The following is a 19,226-nucleotide window of genomic DNA, read 5'->3' on the forward strand; positions in this document are numbered from 1 at the left end:
CAACACTTCCACTTTTTGTTTTTCTATTACAATCCTGTCTTTTGAAGGTTTGGTATCCTAGATGTCTCTAAATGCATTATGTTCTCTCATGATACATAGCTTATTAACCTAGATTCGGATCTTTTTATTTTTTTTTATTCTCTCAAACTTACCGTCCTCCACAGTTTTAAATAGCTTATCGTCACTCTCTCAAGGTAGAGTGGGGAAATGACACTCTCAAAGGAGAAAATTTGGAAGTTCTCTACTGAGGCATTTGAAAAGGCTATTTACAGTTTTCGTTTAGAGTTTAGGCATTGAAAAGCAAAAAAAGTGGGTGGAGCACACCACTCGTTTCAATATTCAATATGTCAAACTTGAATTTTACTTAAATGTTATTGAGACTTGGTAAGATTGCCAAGAGTAGCAAGATGGATCACATCTTCTACTTCTATAATCCTACAATTTACAAGGCATCCCTCTGTTAATGTTACAGAAATAATGTGGAAAAGGACGAAAGGGCCTGACATTAGCACAACATGAAAAATAATTGGGAAACACTGTGGGATTGATTTACAAAAGTGCATTCACAATTGCATGTCCTGACTTGCACATAGGAAGAGTTGTAACTGTTTGCAAATTGGGTATTTGCTTATGCATATGAGCATTAGAAACAAATGGCAATTTCCGTATGCAAATACCCAATTTTCATGAACAATCATGGTAATTGCATGTGTAAACAAGACACACAACTGTGCACTTACTTAAAAAATTAGCCCCAAGCTATTGAGGAACAAAATATTGTAAAGTCAAGCTGATAATCTTACCCCGGAAGCTGGTAACAGGTAACTTTATAACAGTGCTCTACTCATAAAGTCAACAGGGGGGAGATCTGACACAAGAATCTCCCTCTTCTGGGGCACCAGTTATCCTATATTTAAATCCTCAAATCACACTGCTTCTGCAAAGCTTTTCAATAATGAATCCCTAAAGAAAAAAGTTGTGTGTGTGGTGTGTGTGTGTGTGTGTGTGTATATATATGTATATATATGTGTGTGTATATATATATGTATATATATGTGTGTGTGTATATATATGTATATATATAATACCTGCAATTTTTAAAAAATAGATCTTTTGCTCCACTAGCATATTTGTCTGTCTGACGTAGATCATAAACCTTTTGTGGCAGGAACTTTTTTCTCAGTGTATCATGTAGCAGAAGAGCACGAAATACTAAAATTTAATAAATAAATAATAAATACTAGTGACTGATTCTGAAGACCTGACTAGGGAATTTCATGTCAGAGAGTTGCTTGGTGGAAATGATTATAATGTGGTAAAATGTTTCTGTGATAGTTGGATGGAAGTGGGCAGAAACATCTTTAATCTTGGGAAACCACATTTTTGGTGCATTCAAAGTCCACAACGTAGCCACACTTGGACATATATTCTAACTCGATGTATTTAGCAGCAAAGTCAAACTTTTTCCATTATTAAACAGACAAATGCAAAAGGACATCTTGACTGAAGAGATTAAAACAATATTTGTAGAAAATTCTTTATAAAATGAAATAAAGAAAGGAAAGTCAACCCTGAAAGCTGAAAATATATGGAGGTAAAAAATTCCTTTTTTACAAAAATGTTCTAAAGGGAACCAGTAAAGACGTACTGTAGGACAGAAACAAACTGATACCCCAACAGGTGATGTTTTGTACTAGCAGGTTCTTATCACAGTGGTCAGCATATCTTTATCAGTAGACATGAATGGTTATTATCTGAATAAAATGTTCTCCTTAGATGCTGAAAACCTGTTTAAAACAAGTATACTGCAAATGAGTGCATGTTTGGGCACTATGATGATGATAAAACCACTAATGTTGTGCTTGCAAATTTCAACAATATAAATGGTGGTAAGCGATTGGACTTGGATGGTTTATACCTCAGAATAATAAGATACGTCTGTGTGAGGATGTAGCAAACCAGTTAGCTTATATGTTCAGTCAGTCTAGTACCACATCAGAGGATTGGAGGGTGGTTTATATTACCCACCTATTGTTTTTCTATTAACGTGAACCAAAGGCTTATAAACTAGTTAGTCAACTCATTTCTACCTTAGACTAAAATTAACTAGTCTAAAGAGCAGACTAGTTTTTAGCTCAAGGTTGAAGTACAGGAATTATAAATAGTAGTTGCATAGTTTTACAAAGTATAGATAACATTTTTAATATGAGTAATGCTATTGACAAAGAGTGCTATGATGTTGTCAAGGAACCACATAAATGCATCAGTCTTAGGCCTAGTCTACACTACATGGTTAAGCTGATGCAAAGCAGCTTACATCAATTTTATTTGTATATGCATCTACGCTCAAATTGGTCTCCCACCGCTGTAAGCAACCCATTATGCTGACATAGTAATATCACCTCCCTGAGCAGCATAGAGCCACAGTCAATATATTTACTCCTGGGAGAATTCTGTGCCACTGCGTGTGTGCAGAATTCATGTCCCCCACATATTAATTTGCTGCCCCGCAGAAAAATGACTTTCTGACAGGGAAGCAAAGGGAAGTTGCAAGAGCAGCCACGCACCACTTCCTAGCTGCGCAGGTACATTGTTTCTGACACCAAGAGCAGCCGGCAGAGAGGTAAATCATTGCAGGGCTGGGAACACCCCAGCCTGTGGCTCCTAGCCTGAGCCAGGATCAGCTGCTAGTCCAAGTTGGGCTAGAGGCAGGAGAGGATGGGAATTCCTCTTTCCCTACAAGGAGTGGCCGGGGCTGTGTCAGACCCACCCCTAGAAACCTCCCACAGCTGCAGAAAGCTCAGCATTCTCCCCTGCTTCCTGCCCTCATCACTCCTCAGCTGCAGGGGGGAGGGGTCACTGTATGGGGAGCTGCTCCCCCATCCGCCCAACCCCCACGCATCTGGACATCCCATACCCAGACACCCCGGCCAAGCCTCACCCCATACAGCCAGAACCCCCTTAGCCCTCCATACCCAAACCCCACCCCATTGAACTTCAACCCCTGCATTTGGAGCCCCCCTGCCTCCAGACCCCCACCCCTGCACCCAGACCATCCCCCACTGAGCTCCCTGCACTCAAGCCCCCACCTGATGAGCCCCACCCCCCTGCACCACACTGAGCTCTCACATCCAGATCCCTACACCACTGACCCCCAACTAGCTGCACCCAGACTCCCACCCCACCAAGCCCCATTCGCCCAGACCCCTCCATTGAACCCCAACCACTTTCACCTGGAAGCCACTGCAGAGTCCCATTGCCACTGCACCTGGAACCCCCTTCCCCCAAAGAGCATCTGTGCATCCAATCCCCCCACACCTAGACCCCCCTGCCCGCCACTGAGCTGCCTGCACCCAGATTGTCCCACACAGAATCCTCACCCTACACCTGGATCCCCCCACACTGAGCCCCTCCACACTTGGATCCTGTCTTGTTGAGCCTACCTGCCTCAGACCTGGTGCACCTGGCACAGAAGGGCAGGGCCCTAGGTGTTTCTGGGGCAAGTCCAGGCCTTGTGCTGTGTCAGGATCGGGTACAGCTTCACCAATGAATCTATGTCCCAGGGTTGCGGGAGGGGAGGCTGCAGGGTGATCTCCTACCTTCGTGCTCCCCACAGCCATGCTGGAGCCTCTCTGCATTTATTTATTGACTAATAAAACTTCCGGAATTTTGAACTTTCTGGTGCAGAATGCCTTCAGGAATAGTATTTAGGTCAACACAGTGAGTGTGTAACACTGCGTTAGTTATGTTGACACGATCTGTCCTCCAGCATCTGTCCCACAGTGCCCCACGGTGACCGCTCTGGTCACCATTGTGAATTCCACTGTCTAGGGGTCATGGAGACCAGATGGTCCTCTTTCCCTTTAAAGCCCTGCTAATTTTTGAAATTCCTTTTCCTGATTGCCTGGCTTGGTGAACACACCCAACAGTTCTCCATTGTTGAATGCAGCTGCCCAGTTCGCTGTGCTGGTTACAAGCTTCAGACATGCTCCTGGCTGGAGCAGACATGAGATATTGGATCTCCTGGGCTTGTGTGGGAGAACAGGCTGTTCAGGCACGGCTATAGAAATGTCGACATCTACAAGCAGATTGCTCGGGAGACGGGCTATGACAGGGACCAGCAGCAGTGCCAAGTGAATAACAAGGAGCTGCAGCAGGCATACCAGAAGTCCGGGGGGCCAAGCTGCAGACCTGCTATTTTTACAAAGATCTGCATGCCATGCTCAGCGGAGACCCCAGCACCACCCCCAGCAGCCCCGTGGATACCTCCATGGAGCCCAAATCACAAGCCCCTGCTGTGTACACTGAGGAAGGGAGGAGGAGATGGTGGATGAGGAAGAGGTGTATGGGGGACAGGCAACCTGTGGATCCAGCTGTGCAGTGAGCCAGGATCTGTTTTTGACTCCACCACAGTCCTGCCAGTCAAGCATGGTGAGGGTAAGGGATCTCATGTAAGTGTGTAGATAAATTTTCAGTAACAGGGATGGTACCCCCAAAGTAGCAGAACACATCTTTTGACTTTACTTGTGCTAGAAGAGGTAGTAGTACAACCAAGAGAGATAGAGTTGGTATCTGCTTTTTGTTCCTCTCCATAGCTAGGTGGAGGATGGGAGGGATGTGGTGCAATTTATTTACGTACACAGGGATGTCCCTTGAATCCTCCTCAGAGATCTTGATGAAACTTTCATGGAGGTACTCTGCAGTCCTCTCCTGAACACTTCTAGGGAGGACTGCCTTTCTTTCTCTGTAGTAGGACGCTTTCCCATGCCACTCAGCAATGTCAGCCAGCACTGTTGCAGTACACAGGCTAGTAGCATATGGCCCCAGGCAGCTTCAGGACAACAACAACAGATGTGCTCTCAGTGTCTGTTACCCTCAGGATTAAGGTATCTGGTAAAAATCACCGTGGCCTGTGGAAAACAGTGCCAGTATTCAGTGCCAGTGCTCTCTACAACTAGAATCATGCAACCGAGCGGCTCTCTCCTCATTTCCCCAACTCCAGGTGGGCAGGCCATACTCACTGTGGCAAGTGTAATGAATGGCACCATGCACAAGCAGTCCAAACCAAAAGTGAGAATGTAGTGCATAAAACTTTAGGGGAGCAAGGGAAGTGAGTTCAGCATCTTAATTTTTGCTTTCTATAGTAAATGCACTGACAGTGATACTGCTGTGTGTGTTTTATCTTCAGCTGCTGCCACTGCAGCGGCCTTCAGGGTCTCCCCCTCCACACCCGTGGAATGCATGAGCCAGACAAGGAGGAGAAAGAGAGGACTCAGGGGGACCTGTTTGAGATCCTGCAAGCCAGTACTGCATCAGACAGTGAGCACAGGGCTGGAGGATGAACATTGCAGACAGCCTGGAGAATGAAAGAGTGGTGAAGAGAGAGTCCAATAAGTCCCAGTAGGAAAAGGAGAGGGAGATGCACCAGGACATAATGGGCCTTCTCAGGCAGCACACATGTGTGCTTCAGACTCCGGTGGACCTGCAGGTTCAACAATCGCATGCTCACTCCCTCTGCAGCCCACCGAGAACTCAATATCAGGATCTCCTAACATTCCATGTGGCATCAGGTGTCGCGGCACTACCCCTACCACTCCACTCTGCAGGACATTAAAGACAATGACAGCTTCACATACCTATACAGACCTCTGAAAGCCATGGTTGGTGTATGTGTTGCTGAAATGGACGTGAATGTTCTTTCCCTTTCATAAGTTCTGTTCTCTTAATTTATTACGTTGTATTAAGATTTTTAGTGTACAGTAGAATCTCAGAGTTAGAACACCTCAGGAATGATGGTTGTTTGTAACTTTGAAATGTTCATAACTCTGAACAAAACGTTATGGTTCTTCTTCCAAAAGTTTACAACGGAACATTGATTTAATACAGCTTTGAAACTTTACTATGCAGAAGACAAATGCTGCTTTTAACCATCTTAATTTAAATGAAACAAACACAGAAGCAGTCTCTTTACCATGTCAAATCTTTTTTTAAACTTTCCCTTTATTTTTTTAGTAATTTACATTTAACACAGTACTGTGCTGTATTTCCTGCATTTATGTATTTATTTATAGGTCTCTGTCGCTGTTTGATAGCATATTTCCAATTCCAAATGATGTATTGTTTACCAGTCAGTCTGTAACTCTGAGGTTCTACTGTATTTGTTTTAAATAACACAGGGTTTTATTTTGCACTGATTTTACAACAGAATAAAATCCTATCTGGAACATAATTCATCTTTATTAGTTTATTAGCTGTCAAGTGCTCAGAAGTTCTGAAAGTAACTGTGCAGTAACTGGTAATTAATGTCACACAACTCAGGATCATTCACACATGCAAGAGATGCATTGACAGTGTTCTATTTCTGTATGTACAGCAATCATCACATGATTCTTTCACACTACATGTAGAGCACACTACAATAACACCCACTACTCTGGCTCACTGTTAAAATGGTCTTTCAAAGCCTCCTTGAAGCTCGGCATTGAGCTCTTCTAATGACCCTTGTATCTTGCTGTTCAGATTCAGCAGATAAGCACTCCACCTCCATCACGGCAGAAAACTTTTCCCCCTTTGCTTCACATACATTATGCATGACACAGTGGGCAGCTATAACCATTGGGATATTTTTCTCACTAAGGTCCAATCTTGTGAGTCAACAATGCCAGTGACTCTTCAAACAACCAAAAGACATTCAGCTCTCATTCTGCACCTGCTGAGCAAGTCCTTGACTCATTCTTTTGTGCTGTCAAGGTGGCTGGTGTACGGCTTTATGGAACAAGGGGTAGGGCTGGATCACGATTGACATTAAGCTTTTGACTTAAATCTACATGACCAATGGCATTTCAGAGTCACTGAAATAGTCATCACAGTGTCCCCCATCCTGTAAGTGTGGCCTACATTCTTTGTTCCCGGATTTATTATATTACATATAGCCATATTAAAACGCATATTGTTTGCATGCTTACCAAGTGATCCAGAGCGCTCTGAAGCAGTGACCGGTCCTCTTCATTATTTGCCACTCCCCAATCTTTGTGTCATCTGTAAACTTTCAGTGATTATTTGTTTTCTTCTAGGCCATTTTTCAAAATGTTAAATAGTGTAAGGCAAAGAACCAATTCCTGTGGGATCCTGTTAGGACACACCCGTTCGATGACGTTTCCTCCCCATTTAAGATTATATTTGAGACCTATCAGTTAGCTAGTTTTAATCCATTAACGGGTGCTGTGTTAATTTTACATTGTTATAGTTTTTTAATCAAAATGTCATGTAGTACCAAGCCAAATTACCTGTGTGAATCAAACTTGTAATCTCATTTAAAAAAAAAACAAAAAACAAACCAAGTTAGTTTGACTGGATCAGTTTTCCATAAACCCATGTTGATTAGCATTAATTATATTACCCTCCTTTAATTCTTTATTAATTCGGTCCTGTACCAGCTACTCCATTACCTTGCCTAGAATCAGTGTCAGCTGATATGCCTATAATTACCAGGTCATCACACTTACCTTTTTAAAAATTGGCACAACATTAGCTTTCTTCCAGTCTTCTGGAACTTCCCCAGTGCCCAAGACTTAATGAAAATCAACATTATGGTCCAGCAAGCTCCTCTGCCAGTGCCTGTAAAACTATTGGATGCAAATTATGTGAATCTGCTAATTTAATGTCTAACTTTAGAAGCTTCTATTTACATCCTCTGGAGAGACTAGTTGAATTGGAACTGTGTTAGCACCATATGATGAGACCAGTTCATCTGTTTTTTCCCCCATTATACAGAACAGAAATATTTATTGAACACACTTCTGTCTTTTCTGCATTATTATTGATAATTATTTCATTTCCGTCTAATACTGGACCAATACCATTTTCAGGATTCTTTTATTTCTAATATATTTTAAAACTTACCATCCTTAGCACTGCTGACCATAGATTTCTCCTTGTGTCCATTTGTTTCCCTTATCAATTTTCTGTAGTTCCTAACTTCTGATGTATATTCATTAGTATCAATTTCCCCTTTCTTCCATTTGTTACATGCATTTTATTTTTAGAGTTGCCTTCACATCCCCTCTAAACCAGGTTTTTTTCTTAACCAGTACATCCTCCCTCCTTTCTCGATTGTGACATTGTGACTTTGGGACAGTTAGTAAGGTGTTCTTAAACAATTCCCCATTACCATTCACGTTTTTATTATGGTCTGCCTTCCAGATGATTTGATTTATAATTGTTTCAGCTTTGTGAAATTAGCCCTATTCAAATTCCAAGTATATGTATTACTGCTCTGGACTTTATTTTATTTGCACATTATAAATGTGATCAAGTTATGATCACTTATACCTAAGCTACCATTAATTTTTAGTTTAGTGATCAGTCCCCTTTTTTTGTGTCTCAAGATGAGATCTATATAGAATTCCCTGTGTTGGATGCAACCCCCGAGTTAGAAAATTATCATCGGTAGTCTTTAGAAAATTCCCAGGATGTTCTAGTACCAGCAGCATGAGATCTCCACATGACATTCAAATTGAAGTCCCCCATGATCTCACAGCTTTTTTTCCCCTACACGTTAAGATAGGTGTATAGGGAGGCAATCATCCTGTTCCCTAGTGTGATTTCGTAGTTTGTTAGCAGACACTAATACCCCATCTTTGCTTTGTTGATTAGAACCCTGATCCATAAGCATCAATATAATTTTCTTCCGAATTATTAGTGACTTAGAAAGAGGTAATGCATATTTGACATAGAGTGCTACGCGACTTCATCTTTTGTCCACTTCATCCTTCCTAAATAGGTTATAACCACTGATTTTTTTCACATTTCAATAATGTAAGTCATCCCCACCATATTTCAGTAATACCATCTAGATTGAATTATTCTCATAATGAGGCGATTCCAATTCCTTGTGTTGTTACCCAGCTCCTAACACTGTTATATAGACAATTAAATAATTTCTTCTTTTTATGTTTTTGGTTCCTTGATTAATTTTGTTCTGAATATCTCGATTTTGTGCTGATTGCTCAGATCTTCCCTCTTTTTACCTTCCCCTTTCGATATTAGTTTAACACCTTCCTGACTACTCTACCCATCCTGTCCCCGAAGAAATTGATTCCCCTTCTATTGATGTTGAGGCCATCCAAACTATACAGTCCCTTCTCCTCAAAGAAGGTGGAACAATGTTCCACAAAACCCAAAGATACTACGAAGCTAGCGGTTCATTTCTGTCTTCCTTTTTTTGTGGGACAGGAAGGATCTCAGAGAAGATGTCTTGGACAGTCTTCCTCTTCAGTATACTTCAGAGTTCCATCATGTCTTCTATTACCAGTGAGATTAATTAATGCCAATGTGAATCATCACTAATGGATCCTTGCCTACGTATTATTCTTGACATGTAGTGTTTTGGCTCTGGGAAGGCAGCACGCTGTCCTGTTGTCTTCCTGACCCTTGCAGAATGTTCTTTTGAGTCTTCTGAGTATTGACTCTCCAATAAGGACATTTTGTCTTCCTTGGGTGGTTGGAAAGCTCTTTGCGGATGAGCTTGATTTTCTTACAGGTTGGCATCTACTTGTCTCCCCCGTACAGCTCTCTGTTCTGTTGGGCCTGCTGGATCTTGAGAGAGATCTTGCATAGTTTCCATGTTGAAGACCTGGTATTGATTTGAAACTTCTAGCTGTGTGGAATTCCTCCTGGTTCTCTTCTCTCTGCTGGCGATAGCCTGCCTATTTTTTTCTTCTACAGCCATGTAGATTGCCATCATGACCTCTTGCCTGTGGTGGTTACAAACTGCCAAGCCTTCATGCTGACTTTTTCTCTCTCCAGTTCCTTTGTGGCCAGCTCCATTCTTCCCTGAACCTGGGGTATGGTGTTTCCCAGCCCTTGCTGTGTATGATCTCCTCAGCTTCTCTGATTCTCAGTAACATCTCAACTTGCACCTCCAATCCAAGAATCATTTCTTCCTGCACAGCGAACAACTTACACTTCATGTGCAGGACAGGAAAGCGAGCCAAGGGGTTTTTTCCTCAATGTAGATAATTCACCTCTTTAAGAGGTGGTACTAGGTTGAAGGAAGAATTCTTTCCGTCGACCTAGCTGTGCCTACAGTAGGAGGTTTGGGTTGTGAAATTTCACAGCCCTGAGTGATGTAGCTAGATTGACCTAAATTTAGGTATAGACCAGGGCTTAAGAGTAGATGAGGCCACTGAGAGAAGTCTCTAAACGGGGGAATTCATAAGTTGGTGATAAGCATTATTGTTTTCCAGTTTTATGTCCTAGAGCAGACTGTATTTGTAGAATAGTAAAACTTGTTGTTTACTCTAAAATTTGAAATAAATAATGTAAGTGATTGTCTTAAGTTTCTTTAATGACTGGTGGCTTTTAATGTGAGCAGATGTAAAGCGATGCCTTTTGTAGCTACTGTTGACTTGTTGGGTAAAGATTTGGACTATGACAATGAAAGGGAAATGATGACTAATTGCTACCTCTTCCATTTGAATTGCTACCTTACTCAAATTGGTGGCATTGTCACTTCAACATAGGAGCCAACTTTTCTGTACTTGCTAGAGTTTAGTTTTTTCTTAAATGGTCTATAAATCTGTTTTTAATATTTTTCCCCTTTCTTATCTAGAAAGGCAGTAGAAGAGCTTCTTAAAGAGGCAAAACGTGGGAAAACCAGAGCTGAAACAATGGGAGCTATGGGTTGGTAAGTTCTGATACAAATTAAATTAAAAAAATGTACCATACCTTTAAAATATAGATGGAATGGAAAAAAAAAATGACACTAAGCAGTGTCAAAAAAAAATAAACCGTATAAACTTTACACTTAACATATGGCAGAGCTTTCATCTCCAACTTTTAGTTTTAATAGCATAACATTAAAACATTTATTTTATTGACTTTACAAATAGTTTTCTCCAAACATGATAACAGGAGATGCAAAGACTTTAACTCAACTGACTAGGGTGGAAATTGAAGAAATTTCTGCCTCAGTGAAGATTGCCATACCAAGCATTTACAGAATATACCAGTTGGAGAACAAGTGGTACTTTTTGTAGTAGCAAGTCCTTATCACAATGGTCACTGTATCAAATTTCAGTCAAGATATTTATGAGCCTGGGACATATTTGATCGTTAGTTTCAACATAGATGTAATTGCATGTTGGCCAGTAAACATTCATATCCAACTCAGGTTGGATTTTTTTTTGTTTAGATTAAAAATACTAATGTCATAACAAAGAAACTTTATGACAAATATTTTATATAAATTGTTCTTTTGAAGTAAATTTCTGTTTAAAGTACAATAGTCTGTAAACTCAAAGTAAATATACTTTGGAAGGTGGGTTTTTTCCTTCAGATTTTTAATGTAATCTTAAATAAAATCCGCAGGATTTTAATTGCCCTCCAATTATCTTAATGGAAAGAAAACTAAAATTGTTGATACTTTTAGTATGCATTATGGCAACTATTAAAAGCATTATTTTGGAATAAAAAGCAGTATTTTAATTCTCAGAGTTATTCCTTCAAAGTGTACCTGCACATAGTATTGTATACAATAAATACAGTGATTTGATCAGAGGCATAGTTTATCTGTCTCAAATTGGTTTTGATGTCTTTAATATCAGGCACTCTTAAACAAATTTAAGACTATTCACACATGCAGATTGCACCAGTTTAGTAAGACCAGTTTCTAACCGGTTTAAATCCATTTGTAGACAAGACAGCCCTGACTCTCGCAAATGGAAGCTATGCACCCTGAGTAATGGTATGATCACAACACCAGCAGGCTTCTCATGTGATTTGTTTTTAAAGTAGCTGCAAATGGGTTAAAGTACAGTGGTAACTTGCTTAAAAGAATCATTCTTTTCACATCGGTTTGGTCTAGACTTAAAAGTTACATCTACATAGCAATGTCAGTTGGGTGTGAAAACTCTCACCCCTGAGAGATGTAGCTATGTCGACCTAATCCCTGGTGTAGGCACTGCTAGGTCAATGGGAGAACCCCTCCTATGGGCATAGGTAGTGTCTACGCTGAAGTGATACAACAATGCAACTGCAGTTTTGCTGCTATAGCATTTTAGTGTAGACATACCCCAATCTTAGACCTGGTGTACTCACAGGGATTTATATCAATTTAACTATTTCAGTTAAAGTGTGATTTTTATACCAAAATAGTAATGGGAATGCAGTTATATTGGTATAAAGGCGATTCTAACTGCATCCCCATCTGTTTCTAAACCATTGTAGGCATGGTTTACACTTAAAACTTGCATCAACATAGCTACGGTGCTCAGGGGTATGAAAAGTCCACTCCCTTTAGCACTGTAGATGCACTGTAGACGCAGCTAGGTCAATGGAAGAATACTTCTCTTAACCTAGCTACCTTCGCTCAGGGAGGTGGAATTCCAACAGTGACAGAAAAACCTTCCATCACTATAGTCTGTGCCTACACTAGAGTTACAGTGGCATAGCTACAGTGCCATAGCTCTGTAGCTAGAACGCCTGTAGTGTAGACAGATCATAGTCAGAGGTATGAAAACTCTGTGTAGACAAACCCTTAGTTTTGAGCAAAATCTGTACAGCTGGATGTGTTACAAGAGAATAGTTGGGGAAGGGGCAGAATGAAGAAAAAGATAATTTTGTGCCTGTACTTCTAAAGTGCAGTCTTAAATAATTCCTGGTCTGTGTCTATATACTATTTTCTATTCAATATTAATAGAAATCCTTAGCCAGAAGCATTGTAGGATACCAAAACTAGGGCTAAAACAGGAATGTTTTGAGAGCATCCCTCTTGTTCTTTCTTTTGATTGCTGCTTCTCTCTATTTGACTATGTCCCTATCCTATTTCTCCTCTCTAAGTTCAGGCTTAAGTTCAAATTTATTAGAGCGTAAGCTTTCGTGAGCTACAGCTCACTTCATCGGATGCATTTGGTGGAAAAAACAGAGGAGAGATTTATATACACACACAGAGAACATGAAACAATGGGTTTATCATACACACTGTAAGGAGAGTGATCACTTAAGATAAGCCATCACCAGCAGCGGGGGGGGGGGGAAAGGAGGAAAACCTTTCATGGTGACAAGCAAGGTAGGCTATTTCCAGCAGTTACAAGAATATCAGAGGAACAGTGGGGGGTGGGGTGGGGGGGAGAAATACCATGGGGAAATAGTTTTACTTTGTGTAATGACTCATCCATTCCCAGTCTCTATTCAAGCCTAAGTTAATTGTATCCAGTTTGCAAATTAATTCCAATTCAGCAGTCTCTCGTGGAGTCTGTTTTTGAAGCTTTTTTGTTGAAGGATATGCATTGTCACCAAATGTGAAATAGTTATGGGTGAGGACAAAGTCACAAAGTTCAGCCACCAGGTTAGCTGTGACAGTATCGGGGATACTGTTCCTGACAGCTTGTAGTGACAATGTATACCTTCAAATCAGCGGCACTGCGATGGGTACCCCGCATGGCCCCACAGTATGCCAACATTTTTATGGCTGACTTGGAACAACGCTTCCTCAGCTCTCGTCCCCTAATGCCCCTACTCTACTTGCGCTACATTGATGACATCATCATCTGGACCCATGGAAAAGAAGCTCTTGAGGAATTCCACCATGATTTCAACAATTTCCATCCCACCATCAACCTCAGCCTGGACCAGTCCACACAAGAGATCCACTTCCTGGACACTACGGTGCTAATAAGCGATGGTCACATAAACACCACCCTATATCGGAAACCTACTGACCTCTATTCCTACCTACATGCCTCTAGCTTTCATCCAGATCATACCACTCGATCCATCGTCTACAGCCAAGCACTACGATATAACCGCATTTGCTTCAACTCCTCAGACAGAGACAAACACCTACAAGATCTCTATCATGCATTCCTACAACTACAATACCCACCTGCTGAAGTGAAGAAAACAGATTGACAGAGCCAGAAGAGTACCCAGAAGTCACCTACTACAGGACAGGCCCAACAAAGAAAACAGAACGCCACTAGCCATCACCTTCAGCCCCCAACTAAAACCTCTCCAACGCATCATCAAGGATCTACAACCTATCCTGAAGGACGACCCATCACTCTCACAGATCTTGGGAGACAGGCCAGTCCTTGCTTACAGACAGCCCCCAATCTGAAGCAAATACTCACCAGCAACCTCACACCACACAACAGAACCACTAACCCAGGAACTTATCCTTGCAACAAAGCCCGTTGCCAACTCTGTCCACATATCTATTCAGGGGATACCATCATAGGCCTAATCACATCAGCCACACTATCAGAGGCTCGTTCACACTGCGCATCTACCAATGTGATATATGCCATCATGTGCCAGCAATGCCCCTCTGCCATGTACATTGGCCAAACTGGACAGTCTCTACGTAAAGAATGAATGGACACAAATCAGACATCAAGAATTATAACATTCAAAACCAGTTGGAGAACACTTCAGTCTGTCTGGTCACTCGATCACAGACCTAAGAGTGGCTATCCTTCAACAAAAAAGCTTCAAAAACAGACTCCAACGAGAGACTGCTGAATTGGAATTAATTTGCAAACTGGATACAATTAACTTAGGCTTGAATAGAGACTGGGAATGGATGAGTCATTACACAAAGTAAAACTATTCCCCATGGTATTTCTCCCCCCCACCCCACCCCCCACTGTTCCTCAGATGTTCTTGTTAACTGCTGGAAATAGCCTACCTTGCTTGTCACCATGAAAGGTTTTCCTCCTCCCCCCCCGCCCCCCCGCTGCTGGTGATGGCTTATCTTAAGTGATCACTCTCCTTACAGTGTATATGATAAACCCATTGTTTCATGTTCTCTGTGTGTGTGTATATAAATCTCTCCTCTGCTTTTTCCACCAAATGCATCCGATGAAGTGAGCTGTAGCTCACGAAAGCTTATGCTCTAATAAATTTGTTAGTCTCTAAGGTGCCACAAGTACTCCTTTTCTTTTTACTTAATTATATGATCACATACATTCCCCCCACGTACCATAGAACTGTACTTTATGCATACTTCACTTTGAAACTTCAATGTTCTTTAATATTTTTAATCTCATAGGGTTTTTTAAATAAGCACAAATTCCATTCTGTGGAACTGTTTGTTAGCAGTAAAATTCTTTGTGTTGCACAAAATGCATATTGCTGTCCTGCATCATTTGAAATCAAAGATACGATTTCCATCGACTTCTGTGGATCAGATCTTCAATAAGCCAAGGGCTAAAAGAGTACATTTTACTTAGTGAGGTGAGGGCTCTTGCCTCATGAGGCTTGTCTACCCTAAAGAAACATTCTAAAATTTTTCCCACTATTGCTAACACTTGGCGAAGTCCACCAGTGAGTAATACAGATCACTCCCAAACTTTATTTTTCATAATACAACTGTGTACATGCTACACATCTTTATAAAAATACTTTTGAGGTGTTCCTGGAATTAATTATTATTTTCTTCCATCCAGAAAGCCATAATCCTTAGTTAGGAGTCCAGTTTAGTTACAACCTAGTATAGAAGGGGAGGAAAAAATAACACTGACATTTACAATGCCTCTTAAAAATAAGCTAAAATAGCTATTTGTAGATATAAAAATGTCTTGACTTTAGTATCCAGTGGTCTTGAAACTTTCTAGTGCTAGAAGAATAATTTCTTTCCATTTCATTTCTAGAGATGGAATAGTACTTCCATCTTTAGTTTTGTAGCGTTGTCATAAGGTATCTAGACCAGGAAAGATACTGGTCCAGGAATATTACTGTCAGCCTCCAATGTAATTTTGGGGAGATAGAGAATTGCATTTTTGAGGGAGATAAGGAGATATTAAAAATTTGAGCCTGTTTGAAGCAGAGGTTTAGAATATTGCAATACATGAGGGAGATTGCAGGTGAGGTGGTCAAAAGTAAAATGTAATATGGATATCGCCACCATGTGAGAATAAAATAAATATATCAACATCTGGTGATGAAATGCAAAAAAATCCCTTTATTTGTTTAACTATGGAATAAACTACCTTTAAATTTGCACATCTGACCATTTCCCATGCATACTGTCCACTAATCCATCTTTTCTATCCTACTTTAGCAGTCCAAACTGTTCATATTCAAAACTACCACCATTTTAAAAAATAAAAGTGTGTACATCAAATGCTTTATTCTCCCTCTCTTCAGTATCTTAGCATGACAGGAGCCTGGACTGGATCAAGAAAGAGCAGGGAATGCTGTCTGAAGATGATGATTTGCTCTATTTTACTCCTAGATCACTAAAACCTAAAGATTGATATCTCACTGTAATGGGTTATTTTATCCCTGTGCTACTAAGCTCTGAGGGCTTACTTCATGCCAGCACAGACCCCAATCCATGACACCTGGTTCACCTGGATGCAGCAGTGCTCAGCCTCTTTCTGATCTTGGGGCTGATGAATCCCTCCCATCAGTTTTCCTTCACAGAGGACTGTTCCCTTCATTCTCAGTGTTGTGCAGGCAGCAACTGTACCATCAAAAACAGAGTTAAACAAGATGCTGTTATTTAAGGGGATTGTTTTATAAAGGCAGGGACTGTCTTGCTTCGTACTGTGCCATGCACATCAGTGCTAAAACCGTACATTTGCTTAAAAATAATAATAAAAAGCAAGCACAAAGAGACAAATTCAAAGCATTTAAAGTTTTTATCTGGGCACAGGCTGCAAAAAGCTGCCCTAATACTCTAAGAAGCTTAAGGTACAAAGGTTTAAAGCTGGTGGTAAGTTTTCTGATATGTTGGAAAAAAATTCCAAGCTTTATCATTCAGGCCTAGCCTTGTCCGCTATCGTAGCTTGGCCTTCCAATCTGTGCGAATGCTTCCATAAAGTCTTTTCTTTCCAGAAGCTGTCTGGCTGTTTTATACAGAAGAAAGGCTCTCAACCACCCCAGCCCCACTCTTGAAAGCTTATGTTATCTGCCCAAACTTGTTCTTTTGTTTACTTCTCTTTCTGTCCTTTGGCTTATTCCCCATCCTCTCAGGAAGACTGGTTAACTCAATCCAAATCTCTTTGAACATGTCTGATCTTGGTCCTCATTCCCACCTGCATTGAGAAGCCATTGAGTCGGGACAGAAGTATGTTTCACACAACAAAGCAAATGCATACCGTTCTGTGTTGTTCAATACTTCTGAATTTATCTTATGTCCCAGCATATCTATCAAAACATTCTCTGACTGTTAGGAGTTTGAAACAGAAGCCGTATCCTATTGGAAAACTAGTAATCCCACCTTTCCGGTCACTTAAACAATGAATCCCAGATTTTTTAAGGTATTTAGGCATTGCAGTGCTTGGTCTTGCAATGCCTAACTGATTTAGGAGCCTACACTCATCTCCAAAGGGATTTAGGCACTTAAGAACTTAAATCCCATAGGAATTCAGGCTCCTAGGTGCCTAAATCCCTTTCAAAAATGAGATTCAGGTTACTAAATCAGTTAGGCGTTGCAACATCAAACACCACAACTCCTAAATGCCTTTCAAAATCAGGTCCTTAATGTCTAAATCTTTCTATCCTGATTTATAGAACAGCTATTTTAAATAACTTCTTAGAAGTTATTTGTACTCCATGTTCTCATTCATCTGGACTTGTGCGGCTGAAGATCCCAGATTTACATTCAACTAAAATGATCTGTTCTGTAAATCACAGAAAACAGATGTTGTGGCATAACTCTTTCATTGGCACTCTTCTGGAATGACCTGCATAATTCTCTTGAGGCTTTACTTCAAGAGTAATTATCCATTAACACTTACCAATCAAACATTTATAACACCACATATCATCATATATTCTAGATCTATATAAATAATTTTTTTAAATATTGAAATGAAACCAGCATCGGAGTGAAGTTTGACAACTGTTTAGCAGTGCTATGCAAATTCCTGTGGAACATGAATGAATACTGTATCCAGTTGAAATTAAGGGAAGATGCTAGATGTGCAAAATGGAGCTGCACAGTAATAATCTCCCTGTACATTGGGGTTTAATAGCCCTAATTTCCCAGAAGTAGCCATAGGCTCTGAATGACCGCAAATGATCAGGATGTATTTCTTATATTTCATACAAAAACACTGCCTTCAACAGCACTGTGGTCCTTAACATGATTCTGGGTCATACATTGAGAATTAGAGGACAGAGTGCCACCTACTGAATCACATTTCTGACTTGTAGAGAAATTTTTTTCAAGGTTTTCAACCTGCATATGAATTCTAAACAAAGAGAGAAAAATGTCAGTGCAGCTCACGAGGGTAAAAGAAATCTTCAGAAACTTTTACAGCAGAAAAAAAATTAAATCAGATACTGAACAATCTGTTTTATTCAGTGCATGTGTTAGCCCGTTGCCAGCTGTGTCCACATATCTATTCAGGGGATACCATCATAGGGCTTAATCACATCAGCCACACTATCAGAGGCTCGTTCACCTGCGCATCTTCCAATGTGATATATGCCATCATGTGCCAGCAATGCCCCTCTGCCATGTACATTGGTCAAACTGGACAGTCTCTACGTAAAAGAATAAATGGACACAATCAGACATCAAGAATTATAACATTCAAAAACCAGTCAGAGAACACTTCAATCTCTCTGGTCACTCGATTGCAGACCTGAGAGTGGCTATTCTTCAACAAAAAAACTTCAAAAACAGACTCCAACAAGAGACTGCTGAATTGGAATTAATTTGCAAACTGGATACAATTACTTAGGCTTGAATAGAGACTGGGAGTGGATGGGTCATTACACAAAGTAAAATTATTTCCCCTCTACCCCCCACTGTTCCTCAGACCTTCTTGTCAACTGCTGGAAATGGCCCACCTGATTATCACTACAAAAGGTTTTCCTCCCCCCCCCCCCCCCCCCCCCCCCCGCTGGTAATAGCTCATCTTAAGTGATCACTCTCCTTACAGTGTGTATGATAACACCCATTGTTTCATGTTCTCTGTGTATATAAATGTCCCACTGTATTTTCCACTGAATGCATCCGATGAAGTGAGCTGTAGCTCATGAAAGCTTATGCTCAAATAAATTTGTTAGTCTCCAAGGTGCCACAAGTAGCTCCTTTTCTTTTTGAGAATACAGACTAACACGGCTGCTACTCTGAAACACGTGTTAGTAGATGACGTGTAGGGAATAAAAGATTGTACAGAGTTAATCCTAGCAAGAGGAATGAAATAAGTGCAAAATACTTAGTTAATAAAACTAGCTGATAAAAGAAAAATTGGTATGTGCTAGAG

The 19,226-nt window shown here is 40.7% G+C and overlaps 1 protein-coding gene and 1 long non-coding RNA gene across 2 annotated transcripts in view; one reads left to right on the forward strand and one right to left on the reverse strand.

Moving 5' to 3' along the window:
- The window catches only part of POLR1D (RNA polymerase I and III subunit D), a 31,319-nt gene that overhangs the window by 10,054 nt on the left and 2,039 nt on the right, over positions 1-19,226 (forward strand). Inside the window, exon 2 of the mRNA XM_038377087.2 lies at positions 10,613-10,687. Within this exon, the coding sequence (XP_038233015.1) occupies positions 10,613-10,687 (75 nt within the window). The remainder of the gene's footprint in view (positions 1-10,612; positions 10,688-19,226) is intronic.
- Positions 18,450-19,226, reverse strand: part of LOC122457911 — a 69,252-nt gene continuing 68,475 nt past the window's right edge. The window contains exon 4 of the long non-coding RNA XR_006277637.1: positions 18,450-18,498. This is a non-coding gene — a long non-coding RNA (uncharacterized LOC122457911). The remainder of the gene's footprint in view (positions 18,499-19,226) is intronic.

The sequence above is a fragment of the Dermochelys coriacea genome, chromosome 1, assembly GCF_009764565.3.
Source record: "Dermochelys coriacea isolate rDerCor1 chromosome 1, rDerCor1.pri.v4, whole genome shotgun sequence".
Taxonomy (NCBI): Eukaryota; Metazoa; Chordata; order Testudines; family Dermochelyidae; genus Dermochelys; species Dermochelys coriacea.